This window comes from Mustelus asterias, chromosome 16, assembly GCF_964213995.1.
Source record: "Mustelus asterias chromosome 16, sMusAst1.hap1.1, whole genome shotgun sequence".
Classification (NCBI taxonomy): Eukaryota; Metazoa; Chordata; class Chondrichthyes; order Carcharhiniformes; family Triakidae; genus Mustelus; species Mustelus asterias.
This window is the reverse complement of record NC_135816.1, coordinates 99044935-99063168: the sequence shown is the minus strand read 5'-3', so window position 1 is coordinate 99063168 and position 18234 is coordinate 99044935. Positions and strand designations below refer to the sequence as shown.

The following is an 18234-nucleotide window of genomic DNA, read 5'->3' as shown; positions in this document are numbered from 1 at the left end:
CACGCTGATTTATAAACACGCTGATTGATAAACACGCTGATTTATAAACACACTGATTTATAAACACACTGAGTTATAAACACACTGATTTATAAACACGCTGATTTATAAACACGCTGATTGATAAACACACTGATTTATAAACACACTGATTTATAAACACGCTGATTTATAAACACACTGAGTTATAAACACACTGAGTTATAAACACGCTGATTTATAAACACGCTGATTTATAAACACGCTGATTGATAAACACACTGATTTATAAACACACTGATTTATAAACACGCTGATTTATAAACACACTGAGTTATAAACACACTGAGTTATAAACACACTGATTTATAAACACGCTGATTTATAAACACGCTGATTGATAAACACACTGAGTTATAAACACACTGAGTTATAAACACACTGATTTATAAACACACTGATATATAAACACGCTGATTTATAAACACGCTGATTTATCAACACGCTGATTTATCAACACGCTGATTCATAAACACACTGATTTATACCCAGACTGATTTATAAACACACTGATTTATAAACACGCTGATTTATAAACACACTGATTTATAAACACGCTGATTTATAAACACGCTGATTTATCAAACACACTGATTTATAAACACACTGAGTTATAAACACACTGATTTATAAACACGCTGATTGATAAACACGCTGATTTATAAACACGCTGATTGATAAACACACTGAGTTATAAACTCACTGATTTATAAACACACTGATATATAAACACGCTGATTTATAAACATGCTGATTTATAAACACGCTGATTTATAAACATGCTGATTTATAAACATGCTGATTTATAAACATGCTGATTTATAAACACACTGATTTATAAACACACTGAGTTATAAACACATTGAGTTATAAACACACTGATTTATAAACACACTGATATATAAACACGCTGATTTATAAACACGCTGATTTATCAACACGCGATTTATCAACACGCTGATTTATAAACACGCTGATTGATAAACACGCTGATTTATAAACACACTGAGTTATAAACACACTGATTTATAAACACGCTGGTTTATAAACACGCTGATTGATAAACACACTGATTTATAAACACGCTGATTTATAAACACGCTGATTGATAAACACACTGATTTATAAACACGCTGATTTATAAACACACTGAGTTATAAACACACTGAGTTATAAACACACTGATTTATAAACACACTGATATATAAACACGCTGATTTATAAACACGCTGATTTATCAACACGCTGATTTATCAACACGCTGATTCATAAACACACTGATTTATAACCAGACTGATTTATAAACACACTGATTTATAAACACGCTGATTTATAAACACACTGATTTATAAACACGCTGATTTATAAACACACTGATTTATAAACACACTGAGTTATAAACACACTGATTTATAAACACGCTGATTTATAAACAGACTGATTTGTACAAATGCTGATTTATAAACACACTGATTTATAATCACACTGATTTATAAACACACTGATTTATAAACACACTGATTTATACACACGCTGATTTATAAACACACTGATTTATAATCACACTGATTTATAAACACACTGATTTATAAACACACTGATTTATACACACGCTGATTTATAAACACGCTGATTTTTAAACGGGGCCCGGGATTCCCCGACCTCACCCGGGGGCCCAGATTCCCCAACCTCACCCGGGGCCTGGGGTTCCCCGACCTCACCCGGGGGCCCAGATTCCCCGACCTCGCCGGGGCTGGGATTCCCCGACCTCGCCCGGGATTCCCCGACCTCGCCGGGCCTGGGATTTCCCCGACGTCACCGGGGCTGGGATTCCCCGACCTCGCCCGGTATTCCCCGATTCGCCGGGGCTGGGATTCCCCGACCTCGCCCAGGGCTGGGATTCCCCGACCTCACCGGAGCTGGGATTCCCCGACCTCGCCGGGGCTGGGATTCCCCGACCTCACCGGAGCTGGGATTCCCCGACCTAGCCAGAGCTGGGATTCCTGACCTCGTCGGGGATTCTTCGACCTCACCGGAGCTGGGATTCCCTGACCTAGCCGGAGCTGGGATTCCCGACCTCGCCGGGCATTCTTCGACCTCACTGGTGCTGGGATTCCCCGACCTCACCGGAGCTGGGATTCCCGACCTCGCCGGGGATTCTTTGACCTCACTGGTGCTGGGATTCCCCGACTCGCCGGGGCTGGGATTCCCCAACCTCGCCGGGGCTGGGATTCCCCAACCTCGCCGGAGCTGGGATTCCCCGACCTTGCCGGAGCTGGGATTCCCCGACCTCGCCGGAGCTGGGATTCCCCGACCTTGCCCGGGATTCCCTGACCTCGCCGGGGCTGGGATTCCCCGACCTTGCCGGAGCTGGGATTCCCCGACCTTGCCCGGGATTCCCTGACCTCGCCGGAGCTGGGATTCCCCGACTTCGCCGGGGCTGGGATTCCCCGACTTCGCCGGGGCTGGGATTCCCCGACCTTGCCCGGGATTCCCTGACCTCGCCGGGGCTGGGATTCCCCGACCTCGTCTGTGGCCCGGGATTCCCCGACCTCGCCCAGGGCTGGGATTCTCCAGTCCTGCTGCAGTGAATGGAGATTTGCCTGAGTGTCACATTCTCCCTTCACACCGGCAGCAGTCGCGGGACGAACGAGACCTGAGGATCTAGGCCAGGGTTTTCATGTCAAATCTTTACAAAGCTCTGGTCCAGCCACTGCGAGAGTCTGTGTTCAATTTTGTTCCTTATATTTCCACCCCCCAGCCCTGCCAGGACCCTCCCCGGGGGATCTGGTGACCCAATCAGTCATCCATTGACTGTCGGAGGGTCTGCTCAATCCCGGCAGTGGGCAGGGTGGAAAATCCCACCTTTCAAACACCACAGGATCTTTAAGAGGATGCAGAGGAGAGGTAGAGGGATGAGGGATCTTTGGAGTGTGGGAGAAAACCGGAGCACCCGGAGGAAACCCACGCAGACACGGGGAGAATGTGCAGACTCCACACAGACAGTGACCTGAGGCCAGAATTGAACCTGGGACCCTGGCGCTGTGAGGCGGCAGTGCTAACCACTGCGCCACATATCTGTTCTTCAATAGGAACGCTAAGACTGCACACTCTACACCTATGGCCTATATCGTAAGGCGAAACCAATGGCCCAGTGGTATTATGGCTAGACTATTAATCCAGAAACGTTCTGGGGACCCGGGTTCGAATCCCACCACGGTAGATGGCAGAATTTGAATTCAATATAAAATATCTGGAATTGAGAATCTACTGATGACCCATTGTCGATTGTCAGAAAAACCCATCTGGTTCCTTTAGGGAAGGAAATCTGCCGTCCTTACCCGGTCTGGCCTACATGTGACTCCAGAGGCACAGCAATGTGGTTGACTCTCAACTGCCCTCGGGGAACGAGAGATGGGCAATAAATGCTGGCCCAGCCAGTGACGCCCGTGTCCCACGAATGATTAAAGAAAAGTAAGACTTTTTTATTCTTATACGTTTTGTAACAACACCTAGATTCTGAAATGTCGAGGACCGCTAACTTTCTGTGGTTTCTGTACAAAAACACACCGCAAATCGTTTCCCTGTCTCGCACCGTTCAAAATTATTCGTCCATTTTATTTTCCGAATCAAAGTGCGTCGCTTCACAAGTTGCCATGTTGCATTGCATCAGCCATTTTCTCACCCAGTCACGGAACTTGTCTAAATTCCTCTCCAGCCTCTATGCTTCTTATTGCTTACTCTCCCCACTTAACCTTTGGACTGGATAGGCCACACCTCATTCCCTCAGCTAAATCATTAATATTGAGAGTAAATCGGTGAGATCCTCGGGGAACCCCCACCGCCTGCCAACCTGAAAAAGATTCCTGCTCCCTGTCGTCTGCTGGTTGACCGATTCACAATCTATACTGATATATTCCACAATCCATCAGCTTTGCTTATCAACACACACAGGCCGCAATATTTATTGACAGAGTTGCACAGTACAAGCGGACAACTCCAAACAGAACAAGCACCGTTTCCATTACCGTCAGAGAAACTCCGTTTCAGAATTCCAAACAGCAATTTACAGAAATATTGATGAAATTAAATGTACAATTCTATGGGCAGCGATTGAGGTCGATTGACAAATCTGATAAATGTTTAATTCTCTGTTGGAATATTCGAGCACACGTTTCCTCAGAAGGAATTCTTCAAATGCAGACAATAAAAATAGAACAAAGCTTACTCCAACTTATAAATCAAAGACAGGGTTTAATAAAGAAACTTCATTACTCCAAACTTGGGACCTCACCCTGGGCCACTCCAAGCTCCCCACAATTGCCAACAGGGAAGTTCTTATTTATCCTGAATCCGCTGACCACCACATCATTCTGTAATTGGCTCCATGGTTTACAGCTTGTACCATTGGTCACATTACATCCGGTACAAAGTTGTCACCGGTTACATTCTAACGACACACACACACTCACACACGTACACGCGCACACATTCACACCCACACACACACACACACACACACGTACACGCGCACACACACACACCCACACACACACACACACGTACACGCGCACACACACACACACCCACACACACACACCCACACACACACACACACACACTCACACACACACGTACACGCGCACACACACACACACCCACACACACACACACACGAATACGCACACGCACACACACACGCACACACATGTACACGCGCACACACACACCCACACGAACACGCACGCGCACACACTCTGGAAACATACAACTCAAGAAAAAATATCAGATCTAATAATATATATCCATACACTCTGCAATAAATATTTCACTATTTCCAGCAATATATTATTGTGTACAAAATATATAAATACACAATTTATTAAATGCTTTTATATATATAATAAATAATTTTATATAATTCCACATTCAAATGTACACATTTTTAATTGAGTTCAGTAATATATACATGGACACTCAATATGTAAATATATGTAACCTTTCTGGTCGGTCTGGCTTCTGCTCTGCCCAAGACCACAAGAAACTATAAAGGGTCGTGAATGTAGCCCAATCCATCACTCAAACCAGCCTCCCATCCATTGGCTCTGTCTACACTTCCCGCTGCCTCGGCAAAGCAGCCGGCATAATTAAGGACCCCACACACCCCCGACATTCTCTCTTCCACCTTCTTCCGTCGGGAAAAAGATACAAAAGTCTGAGGTCACGTACCAACCGACTCAAGAACAGCTTCTTCCCTGCTGCTGTCAGACTTTTGAATGGGCCGACCTCGCACTAAGTTGATCTTTCTCTACACCCGAGCTATTACTGTAACACTACATTCTGCACCCTCTCCTTTCCTTCTCTATGAACGGTATGCTTTGTCCTTATAGCGCGCAAGAAACAATACTTTTCACTATATACTAATACATGTGATAATAATAAATCAAATCAAATTAAACCCTAACTATGACAGGAACACGCTGGCTGGAATTGTGACACCCCGCCCACCATGGGAATTGGAACGGGCGAGGAGTGGACAATGAGAAGGTCAATAGGCCTCGGACAGGATGTTTTGTCTGTACAGCGCGCAATAAACAATACTTTTCACTGTATCCCAGTACATGTGACAATAATAAATCAAATCAAAATCAAAAAATATGTAATTCTATAAATGTTTATATGCAGAACAAAATGGATCTGCATACAGCTATATAATGGATATAAATGCACAATTATACACATCGCAGTGCGTAAGAATCATAGAATCCCTATAGTGCATAAGAAGGCCATTTGGTCCATCGAGTCTGCACCGACCACTCAGGTCCTATCCCTGTAACCCCATGCATTTACCCTAGCTAATCCCCCTGACACAAAGAAGCAATTTATCACGGCCAATCCACTTAACCCGTACATCTTTGGAGTGTGAGAGGAAACCGGAGCACCCGGAGGAAACCCACACGGACACGGGGAGAATGTGCAGACTCCACACAAACAGTGACCTGAGGCTGGAATTGAACCCGGGTCCCTGGCGCTGTGAGGCAGTCGTGCTAACCACTGTGCCACCGCGCGCATCACAAATATAAAATGATGCAGTTACATCTACGCAGTTACACAAACCACACAGAGACACGGATAAATATTTAACCGCACAGTGGGGTCCGATGTATTAAAAACACCCACGCAAGCGTGTAAATGTCACGTTATGGAGGCAGCCTTCTGCAAATCTACACCAACATCGATACTGACATTGAGACAGGCCGGCAAGAATTCTGGAGGCCATTTGGCCCCTCGAGCCTGTTCTGGCATGCGGTAAGATGGTGGCTGGTTCGATTGAGGCCTCGAGTCCAATTTCCCCTTCTACACCTGCAACCCCCCCCCCAGCAAAAAAAACACCGCCAAACCGGTCAACGCCCCGATCAATGATGAATGTGTCAAACAGCAAACTGTCAAGATTGTTCAGTGACCTCGCTTCCACTCTGCGCCGGGGAAGAGGATTTCCCAGATCAGCGGCAGTGACAAAATACTATCCTCATCGCCAATGGGTGGCCTCTTAGTCTGACACAGTGACCCCCCCCCCCGCCCGCTCCCCCCCCGCCCCCGCTCCCCCCCCCCCCACCCCCCGTCCCCGTCCCCACCCGAGTTCTAGATTCTTCCACAAGAGGAAACATCCTCTCCACATCCACCCTGTCAATAAATACCCCCTCAGGATCTAAAAATGCTTCAACGCACTCACCTCCCGTTCTTATAAACCACACTGGGAACGGGTACAACAGAGGAGGGAACGTCAGGTAAACACTCAGTGGTTACTCCAAATGATTTTCAATTGCAATTTCAAGGACTGAAATGGCAAAATAAATCATCTCTGCCCCTCATTCTTGAGAAAGCTGCCAACTGTTTCCAGTTGTAAGTGAAGATAGAGGGCAGTGAGAATTAGTTTGTGCTGGGAAGGGGGAGGGGGGGGGGGGGGGGTGGGGGGGGAGGGGGCGCAATGGGTGGTGGGGGGTAACGGCACAGAATTGTATTTTGCAGACAGAAGCAGACATTCAGCCCAACTGGTCAATACTGACATTCACAAACCCTGCTCCAAGCCCCCTCACATCACAGTGACTCCCAGTGTGATACAGAACTCGGACTCCGTGTCACACTGGGAGTCACTGTGCACAGTTCCAGTCTCTGTATCACACTGGGAGTCACTGTGCACAGTTCCAGTCTCTGTAACACACTGGGAGTCACTGTGCACAGTTCCGGTCTATGTATCACACTGGGGAGTCACTGTGCACAGTTCCGGTCTCTGTATCACACTGGGAGTCACTGTGCACAGTTCCGGTCTATGTATCACACTGGGGAGTCACTGTGCACAGTTCCAGTCTCTGTAACACACTGGGAGTCACTGTGCACAGTTCCGGTCTATGTATCACACTGGGGAGTCACTGTGCACAGTTCCGGTCTCTGTATCACACTGGGAGTCACTGTGCACAGTTCCGGTCTCTGTATCACACTGGGAGTCACTGTGCACAGTTCCGGTCTCCGTATCACACTGGGAGTCACTTTGCACAGTTCCGGTCTCCGTATCACACTGGGAGTCACTTTGCACAGTTCCGGTCTCCGTATCACACTGGGAGTCACTGTGCACAGTTCCGGTCTCTGTATCACACTGGGAGTCACTGTGCACAGTTCCGGTCTCCGTATCACACTGGGAGACACTGTGCACAGTTCCGGTCTCCGTATCACACTGGGAGTCACTGTGCACAGTTCCGGTCTCCGTATCACACTGGGAGTCACTGTGCACAGTTCCGGTCTCCGTATCACACTGGGAGACACTGTGCACAGTTCCGGTCTCCGTATCACACTGGGAGTCACTGTGCACAGTTCCGGTCTCCGTATCACACTGGGAGTCACTGTGCACAGTTCCGGTCTCCGTATCACACTGGGAATCACTGTGCATAGTTCCGGTCTCTGTATCACACTGGGAGTCACTGTGCACAGTTTCGATCTCCGTATCACACTGGGAATCACTGTGCACCGTTCCGGTCTCCGTATCACACTGGGAGTTACTGTGCACAGTTCCAGTCTCCGTATCACACTGGGAGTCACTGTGCACAGTTCCGGTCTCTGTATCACACTGGGAGTCACTGTGCACAGTTCCGGTCTCTGTATCACACTGGGAATCACTGTGCACAGTTCCGGTCTCTGTATCACACTGGGAGTCACTGTGCACAGTTCCGGTCTCTGTATCACACTGGGAATCACTGTGCACAGTTCCGGTCTCTGTATCACACTGGGAGTCACTGTGCACAGTTCCAGTCTCTGTATCACACTGGGAGTCACTGTGCACAGTTCCGGTCTCCGTATCACACTGGGAGTCACTGTGCACAGTTCCAGTCTCTGTATCACACTGGGAGTCACTGTGCACAGTTCCAGTCTCTGTATCACACTGGGAGTCACTGTGCACAGTTCCGGTCTCTGTATCACACTGGGAATCACTGTGCACAGTTCCGGTCTCTGTATCACACTGGGAGTCACTGTGCACAGTTCCGGTCTCCGTATCACACTGAGAGTCACTGTGCACAGTTCCGGTCTCCGTATCACACTGGGAGTCACTGTGCACAGTTCCGGTCTCTGTATCACACTGGGAGTCACTGTGCACCGTTCCAGTCTCCGTATCACACTGGGAGTCACTGTGCACATTCCAGTCTCCGTATCACACTGGGAGTCACTGTGCACAGTTCCAGTCTCCGTATCACACTGGGAGTCACTGTGCACAGTTCCAGTCTCCGTATCACACTGGGAGTCACTGTGCACCGTTCCGGTCTCCGTATCACACTGGGAGTCACTGTGCACCGTTCCGGTCTCTGTATCACGCTGGGAGTCACTGTGCACCGTTCCAGTCTCCGTATCACACTGGGAGTCACTGTGCACAGTTCCAGTCTCTGTATCACACTGGGAGTCACTGTGTGCAGGGTGACTATTCGGTAGTTTGTGAGGGAGTGTCAGTGGATGAAGTTATTTGCTTTTAGGTGGAGTTGACTTCAGTGGGAGGAGAGAGGGAGACTCCTGGGTATGTTTTTGAGTGAAGTGACTGCAGTGCAGTGGGAGGTGTTCAAAGCAGAAAGTCCTGCGAAATGAAACCACCTCATACCGTTAGACACGTGAGCTGTTCTTGCCGAGGAAGAACGTGGTCACGGGCGCGCTGGAAAGGTCGTAGTCTACATCAAACTGAAAGAGAGAGCCTGCAAAAACACAAGCTGATAACACAAAGCCTGACCAATGGGAAAGAGACAAAGAGTAGGAGAGAAGAGTTACAGTGAATATCAAAAGGGATGTGCGAGAGATATGAAAATCTTATTGATACATTCGGGAAAGGAGTGTGGGCAGGAGTAGCACCGTCCCCTGAAACCTGACAACTTGTGTCGTCAACGAGTGAGGCAATGGCGGACATGTTTAATAATTTGGTTTTGACTATCCACAAGCAGGAGGAGCAGGAGGAGGAGGCCATTCAGCCCTTCCAACCTGCTCCACCATTCAGTAAGATCATGGCTGATCTAACACTCACTGAATCCACTTTCCTGCCATCTCTCTGTAATTCCTCAATTAAAAACCTCTCGATCTCAGCCTTGGGAATGTTCAAGGCCTCGGCCTCCAGCTTCCTGGGGTAAGGAATTCCAACGATTCACCATTCTTTCAGGGAAGTGATTCTTCCTCAGATCCGTCTTGAATGAAAACCTCCTTATTCTGTGACTGTGTCCTCTGCTCCTTCACTCTCCCATGAGGGGAAACCTCATCCCACCATTCACCCTGTCTAACCTCCTCCCAATCTTACTCATGTTTCAATCATATCAAAGCTCACTCTTCTGAACTCCAAGGAGTACAGAGAATCCCTACAGTGCAGGAGGTGGCCATTCAGCCCATCGAGCCCGCACCGACTCTCTGACAGACTATCATACACTAGCCCTCTCCCCAGTCTTATCCCCGTAACCCCGCACATTTAGCATGGCCAATCCACCTAACCCGCACATCTTTGGACACGAAGGGGCAATTTAGTATGGCCAATCCACCTAACCCTCACATCTTTGGACATTAAGGGGCAATTTAGCATGGCCAATCCAGCTAATCCGCACATCTTTGGACACTAAGGGGCAATTTAGCATGGCCAATCCACCTAACCTGCACATCTTTGGACACTAAGAGGCAATTTAGCATGGCCAATCCACCTAACCTGCACATCTTTGGACACTAAGAGGCAATTTAGCATGGCCAATCCCCCTAACCGGCACATCTTTAGATATGAAGGGGCAATTTAGCATGGCCAATCCACTTAACCTGCACATCTTGGGACACTAAGGGGCAATTTAGCATGGCCAATCCACCTAACTGTGCATCTGTGGACTGTGGGAGGAAACCGGAGCACCCGGAGGAAACACACGCAGACACGGGGAGAACGTGCAAACTCCACATAGACAGTGACCCAAGCCGGGATTGTACCTGGGTCCCTGGTGCGGTGAGGCAGCAGTGCTAACCACTGTGCCACCGTGCCGCCCTACGTAAATAAAGAGACCAAAACTGCACGCAATATCGGAGGTGCTGTCTCACCAATGCCCTGTATAAAGTTAAAGTCGCCATCGTTCTAGGTGACCAAAGGCTCCCCCTTTGAAGGGTACAGCTGATTGGTGGTGATTTAAGGGTCACCACACCTCAGGCAAGGGGCAAGGTCGAGAAGGAAGGGCCTTTATGAATAACTGAAGCATAATTTTTAACCTTCAATTCCTCTCATAATAAAGGATAGAATTCCATTTGTCTTCTTGACTACAAGCTGCACCTGAATATTAACTTTTTTTAACTGATGCATGAGAACATCAAAATCCCTCTGCACCCCATCATTCTGCACTCATTCTCCATTTGAGTAAAACTCTGCTTGTTTATTGTTCCAGCCAAAGCTTCACACTTTCCCACATTGCTCCATCTGCCACTCACTCAACCTCTCAGACGACCAGAAGATATAAAGATCAAAGAAAATCACAGCACAGGAACAGGCCCTTCGGCCCTCCAGGCCTGTGCCGATCATGCTGCCTGCCTAACCTAAAACCGTACGCACTTACCGAGTCCGTATCCTTCCATTCCCATCCTATTCATGGATTCATCTAGTTGCCCCTTAAATGCCGCTCACATACCTGCTCCCATCATAGTATCTGTCTCTGTCAGAGCAGATATATCATACACACACATATTTATAGGAGAATTAGGCCTTTCGGCCCATCGAGTCTGCTCCACCATTCAATCATGGCTGATATGATTCTCATCTCCATTCTCCTGCCTTCTCCCCATAACCCTTGATTTCCTTATTGATCAAGAATCGATCTATATATTGATCTATCTCTGAAGACATTCAGTGACCCGGCCTCCACAGCCCTCTGTGGCAATGGGTTCCACAGATTCACCACTTTCTGGCTGAAGAAATTCCTCCTCAACTTGGTTCTAAAGGGTCGTCCCTTCACTCTGAGGCTGTGCCCTCGAGTTCGCATCTCTCCCACTAGTGGAAACATTCTCTCCACATCCACTCTATCCGGGCCTGTCGGTATTCTGTAAGTTTCAATTAGATCCCCCCCTCCCCCCACTCATCCGTCTAAACTCCATCGAGTATAGACCCAGACATAAGGAGGTTGCCGAGAGATATCGATGCTCATATCAATCTGTCAGCAACCTCCTTACATCTACTGCGTGCCGGACTTTCCTACCTACCCTTGTCTTATCTGCAAATTTCCCAGCCAGGACTTTGCAAGGGAATTAGAGAGGGGTATATCTAACCTCAGAGTGTACAGTGTACAAGAGAAGGAGAGGCAGATTAAAGGAATGAGAGGAAAAGTCTATCGATGTTATTCCTGTGGACTTCCAGAAGGCGTTTGATTAAATTCTTCATCAAGACTGTTAACTAACGGTGAAACTCATGAAAGCGAGGGGAAAATAAATTGTTGACCTGGTTAGACAGTTGATTAAACAGCGGGAGAGAGTGGAGGAGGGTGAGGGGAGGGATCCTGTCGGGTACGTGACTGACAGAATGTCACTAATGGAATCCTGCAAGGTGAAATGTCGAGGCCTCAGCGAGTCACTGTGTCTACTGACAACTGCAGTGAAGAGATAGGTAAACCAAACCTGACCACAGCACTGAAGGTATTTCTGACAGTGTAGGTCGAAGGTTAACAAGAGATATCGGCAGATTAGTTGAATGGGCGAAACTGTGGCAACTGGGATTCAGTGAAGGCAACCGTGACTATTGGAGCTAAAATAAAAAGGGTATTTTCAAAATGGTGAAAGGTGTAAACAGAAGGCGGGATTTTCCGACCTCGCTCACCCCAAAACCGGATAATCCCACCTAAGGCCAACAGGCCTTTCCATGATCCGCCCCTCACCCGCTCCAATTCCAGTGGCAGGCACGAAGGGAACATTCGCCGTAGAGAGTTGATCCAACGACACAGACCATAAAAATATCACTAGCAGTTGCAGGCAATAATGAAAAGGCTAATTAAGGCTAAAAGCACACCTCGAGGTCTAAAAGCACACCCTGAGGCCCAAAATCACATCCTGAGGCCTAGAATCACATCCTGAGGCCCAAATCACACCCTGAGGGCCAAAATCACACGCCAAGGTTTAAAAGCACACCCTGAGGCCTAGAATCATGTCCCGAGGCCTACAATCACACCCTAAGGCCCAAAATCACATCCTGAGGCCTAAAAGCACACCCCAAGGCCCAAATGCAAGCCCTGAGGCCTAGAATCACACCACAAGGCCCAAAATCACAACCTGAGGCCTAAAGATCACACTCTAAGGCCTAAAATCGCACCCTGCGGCCTAAGATCACACCCTGAGGCCTAGGGTCATGCCCTGAAGCCTAAAACCATGTCCTCAGGCCTAAAACCATGCCATGAGGCCTAAAAGCGCACCTTGAGATCTAGCATCACGGCCTGAGGCCTAAAATCATGCCTAAAAGCCTAAAATCACATCCTGAGGTCTAAACCCGTGCCCTGAGGCCTAAATTATGCCCTGAGGCCTAAATTTTGCCCTGAGGCCTGGAATTTCACCCTGAGACCCAAAATCACACCCTGAAGCCTAGAATTCTGCTCCTGCATCTAGTGGCCTTTTGGTCAAAGGGCTTGGAAGGAACATCAACAGGGACACAAAGGCCTGGTTGGACCCACACTTGGAGCAGCTCTGGGCACCCCATCTCCAGAAGGATACGGCGGGCTTGCTGGGGAGGGTGCAGCATGGATTTACCTGAATTTTACCAGGACTGAGGGAGGGTTCGATATCAAGGAGAGACTGAATGAAACATTCGCTGGGATTTCACAGATCCGGTGGGAATTTTCAAGCGACTGAGAGGAAGAGAGGGGCGGATCGAGCCGGATTATTTCCTCTAGCTGGAGGCGAGGGTTGGGGGGGAGCAGTGTGTGTGTGTGTGTGTGTGTGGTGGGGGTAGTGAAGGGTGGGCACTATCTAACAATGAGAGATAGGCCTTACATTAGGAAACATTTTGACACACAAAGAGGGAGGCTGTTCCAGACAGCCAGGCTCAAGCATGTGGGGGACCCGGGTTCGAATCCCACCACGGCAGCTGGTAGAATTTAAATTCAAGTCATCAAATCTGGCAACTGAAAAGCTAGTCCCAGTAACGACGACCATGATAACTATCGTCGATTGTCGGAAAAACCCATCTGGTTCATTAATGTCCCTTTCGGGAAGGAAATCTGCCGTCCTTCCCCAGTCTGGTCTACATATGACTCCAGAGCCACAGCAATGTGGTTGACTCTCAACTACCCTCGGGCAATGAGGGAAGGGCAATAAATGGTGGACAAATAGTGACGCCCGTGTCCCAGGAGTGAATAAAAAGTAAATAAAAGCCAATATGTCTGCTCGTAAGAGAAACACTTTTGAAAAGGTCGCATGAGGTACAGGAAGTGGTTAGGAATGCAAATAATCTGTTGGCCTTTATTTTTCTTGACTCTTTCGCGGGGATTTGGGTGTCACTGGCTGGGCTCAGCGTTTCTAACCCATCCCTAATTACCCCTTCAACTGAGTGTCTCCCTCGGCCATTTCAGAGGGCAGTTGAGAGTCACCCACATTGCTGTGGCTCTGGAGTCACATGTAGGCCAGACCGGGTAAGGACGGCAGATTTCCTTCCGTAAAGGGACATGAGTGAACCAGGTGGGGTTTTTTTTAATTGAGATTGGCAGAGTTGTGAAGGTCAAAGGTGTTCAGAGGAAGGTCGAGAGTCGGAGCGGGAGTAATTCAGCATGAGTGGGTCTGATCTCGGATAGCACTGCCACATTCCCGCTCCCTCTCCACAAATCCCAATGTCATTAGAGTCCGAAAAAAATTGTTTGGGGGCATCACAGAATCGTTGGCGTGGCACAGTGGTTGGCATTGCTGTCTCACAGCGCCAGGGACCCAGGTTCGATTCCCGGCTCGGGTCACTGTCTGTGTGGAGTTTGCACATTCTCCCCGTGTCTGCGTGGGTTTCCTCCGGGTGCTCCGGTTTCCTCCCACAGTCCGAAAGACGTGCTGGTTAGGCGGATTGGTCGTGCTAAATTGCCCCTTAGTGTCAGGGGGATTATCAGGGCAAATATGTGGGGGAATGGGGATAGGGCCTGGCTGGGATTGAGGTCAGTGCAGGCTCAATGGGCCGAATGGCCTCGTTCTGCACTGTAGGATACTACGGTTCTCTGAAAAGGAGGCCATTCAGCCCATCATGTGTGCACTAGCTCTCCTAATGAGCATGGTCTGTTCCCCGTCCCCCTGAATGGGACAGAAATGGTCACGTGCTGGGGGCTGGGTGGGGGGAGAATGGGGAGGGGGTGGGGATGGGGAGGGGAGTGGGAGACGGGAGGATAAAGCACACATGAGCCGTGATCTCACAAAATGGCGGAGCAGGCTCGATGTTTAATGGCCTCTTCCGGTTCTCTCATTATTCGAGCTGTGAGATATCTGTGTATCAGGAGAAGTTAAATGGGCAGGTACGGTCTCAAAGAGAGAGAGAAAGAGAGAGACAGAGGATCGATCGTACAATACACTTCCAGGTTTAAGCAAAAAACAAAATGAGTAGACGTTGGGGAAGATGTTTCAAGTTGTGGGGAAGGTCCAGGATACGGTACGGGGTGGGGTCGCTGGGGTTAATACATATCACACAGTCGCTCATCACCCAATGGGAATCCAGGAGAAAGATCTTCACCCAGACAGAGGGGAGGATGTGGAACCCACCCCCACAGGGAGTGGCAGAGAGTGAATAGTGGGGATGTGTTTAAGGGGGAAGCTGGATAAACATACAAGGGAAAGAGGGAGAGAGGGAGATGTGGATGGGAGAGAGGGATAGAGGGAGATGTGGATTGGGAGAGAGGGAGATGTGGATGGGGAGAGAGGGATCGAGGGAGATGTGGATGGGGTGAGAGTGATAGAGGGAGATGTGGATTGGGAGAGAGCGAGAGAGGGAGATGTGGATTGGGAGAGAGGGATAGAGGGAGATGTGGATGGGGTGAGAGGGATAGAGGGAGATGTGGATGGAGCGAGAAGGAGATAGGGAGATGTGGATTGGGAGAGAGGGATAGAGGGAGATATGGATTGGGAGAGAGGGATAGAGGGAGATGTGGATGGGGAGAGAGGGATAGAGGGAGATGTGGATGGGGAGAGAGGGATCGAGGGAGATGTGGATGGGGTGAGAGTGATAGAGGGAGATGTGGATTGGGAGAGAGCGAGAGAGGGAGATGTGGATTGGGAGAGAGGGATAGAGGGAGATGTGGATGGGGTGAGAGGGATAGAGGGAGATGTGGATGGAGCGAGAAGGAGATAGGGAGATGTGGATTGGGAGAGAGGGATAGAGGGAGATATGGATTGGGAGAGAGGGATAGAGGGAGATGTGGATGGGGAGAGAGGGATAGAGGGAGATGTGGATTGGGAAAGAGGGATAGAGGGAGATATGGATGGGGAGAGAGGGATAGAGGGAGATATGGATGGGGAGAGAGGGATAGAGGGAGATGTGGTTGGGGAGAGAGAGATAGAGGGAGATGTGGGTGGGGAGAGAGGGATAGAGGGAGATGTGGATGGGTGAGAGAGAGAGAGATAGATGGAGGGAGATGTGGATGGGGTGAGGGTGAGAGGGATAGAGGGAGATGGGAGTAGGCTCCTGTGTGGGGGTGTGAAACACAATTGATGGCTGAATGGCCTGTTTGAGAGCTTTGAAATATTATCAGTTAGTGACGGGATTCGGGTAACAGACTCGAGTGACAGCAAGGGAAACCGGTCTCTCTGTGCACACAATCGAACCTCCTGAGAATATCAAAGACCCCCTCCCCTCCCCTCCCCCCTCCCCCCTGCCGAGGCCCCTTCTCGGTTTTCTCTCCTCTAGCACAGGGAGACCCCCCTCGAGTCAGTTTGATCGTTACTGAGAGGAATGGCGTCGCGGCTGGAGGAGCAGATCGGTGTGGCGCTGGATAAGGCCGCCGGCATGTTGGAAAAGCTCAGCGTAATGTCCCTCCCCGGGCTGTACCACATGAGCCTGGCTCAGTCTGGACCAGGCTTTCACTGGGAACGGGGGGTAAATGGGCAACCCGGGGACAGGGGTGCGGGGGGAGGGGGGGGGGGGAGTTTCCCTGATTCCTCCTGGATAAAACAGAGCCCGCTCGCCCTCCCTCCGCCAACTCCCCGATCCTGCCCCACAACCTATTTCATCCCACACCCGTCGCTACCCGAGTGAGGATGGGGGAGGGGGGCATCTCACCCCCTCTCTCGCCCCCACCCCACACCGACAACAAACATCACCAACAACACTCTCAGAAATAAACCGAGACCCCCCCTTCCCCACTCCCCCTCCGCATTATCCCCATCTCCCCTCGCAATCCCCGTCTCCCCCACAATCCCCGTCTCCCCCGCAATCCCCGTCTCCCCCCAATCCCCGTTTCCCCCCTACCTCTGTCCGTCGACAACAGAAGCGCCGCTGTCAGACTCAGCAAGAGATCCATCCAAACTATCTCTTCATCCGCTCGGAGGGAGAACGGGAGGAAGGGAGGGAGAGAGGGAGAGAGGGAGACGAAAGGGAGAGAAAGAGAGAGAGAGTGAGCGAAGGGATGAAAGGGGAAAGGGGGGTGCGAGAAAGAGAGAGAGGGAGAGCGAGAGAGAGAGAGCAAAGGGATCAAAGAGAGAAAGATGGGGTGAGAAAGAGAGAGAGAAATGAAAGAGGGAAAGAGGGGCTGAGAGAGGGGTGGGGGCGGTGGGGGGTTGCTGGTTGGGGCAGTGCTGAGGATATCCCACAGCGAGACACAGGTCTCGGTTGACAATGACACAATGGAGAACAGAGCTTCCTTCAGTTAAAGATACAGAGTGAGCGAGAGAGAGAGAGCGAGCGAGAGAGCGAAGACTTGCTGTGGAGAATGGGGCACGTTGACACAAGGCTGAGCGACAGGTACTTCCCTGGCTGCGATCTCGGGCGCCTCCGAGGCAGCTGTATGCACGCACAGCACAGCGGCTCAGGCAACCTTTCTACCCTGTCGCGACACAGGAAGTGGTGAAAGGTGCGGTTGGAATCGCACTGCAGGAGGAGATGGGGTTGCTCCAATGATGGTGGTGGGGGAAGAAGGGGGAGGGGGGGAATGGAGATGGGGCGAGCCTCCAGAAGGGATACCAAGTCTCTAAGATGATGCACAGCAGGGTACAAGTCCAGCCGGAGCACTGGACAGGCGCAGAGTGTTAATGATCCTGAACAAAACCGATTGACAAACAATTGTCCGTCCACTAGGAAAGACTGTCAGAGGGTCAGTGCTGAGGGAGTGCCGCACTGTCAGAGGGTCAGTGCTGAGGGAGTGCTGCACTGTCAGAGGGTCAGTGCTGAGGGAGTGCTGCACTGTCAGAGGGTCAGTGCTGAGGGAGTGCTGCACTGTCAGAGGGTCAGTGCTGAGGGAGTGCTGCACTGTCAGAGGGTCAGTACTGAGGGAGTGCTGCACTGTCAGAGGGTCAGTGCTGAGGGAGTGCCGCACTGTCAGAGGGTCAGTACTGAGGGAGTGCTGTACTGTCAGAGGGTCAGTGCTGAGGGAGTGCCGCACTGTCAGAGGGTCAGTGCTGAGGGAGTGCTGCACTGTCAGAGGGTCAGTACTGAGGGAGTGCTGCACTGTCAGAGGGTCAGTGCTGAGGGAGTGCCGCACTGTCAGAGGGTCAGTACTG

General features: G+C 49.9%; 1 protein-coding gene across 1 annotated transcript in view; it reads right to left on the bottom strand.

Annotated features, from left to right (window-relative positions):
• Positions 1 to 16527, bottom strand: part of LOC144505407 (T-cell differentiation antigen CD6-like) — a 173055-nt gene extending 156528 nt beyond the window's left edge. The window contains exons 1-2 of the mRNA XM_078231518.1: positions 16464 to 16527; positions 9204 to 9269 (exon numbers count right to left, since the gene is read on the bottom strand). Coding sequence (XP_078087644.1) covers positions 9204 to 9269; positions 16464 to 16527 — 130 coding nt within the window. The remainder of the gene's footprint in view (positions 1 to 9203; positions 9270 to 16463) is intronic.
• Between the last annotated feature and the right edge of the window lie 1707 nt (positions 16528 to 18234).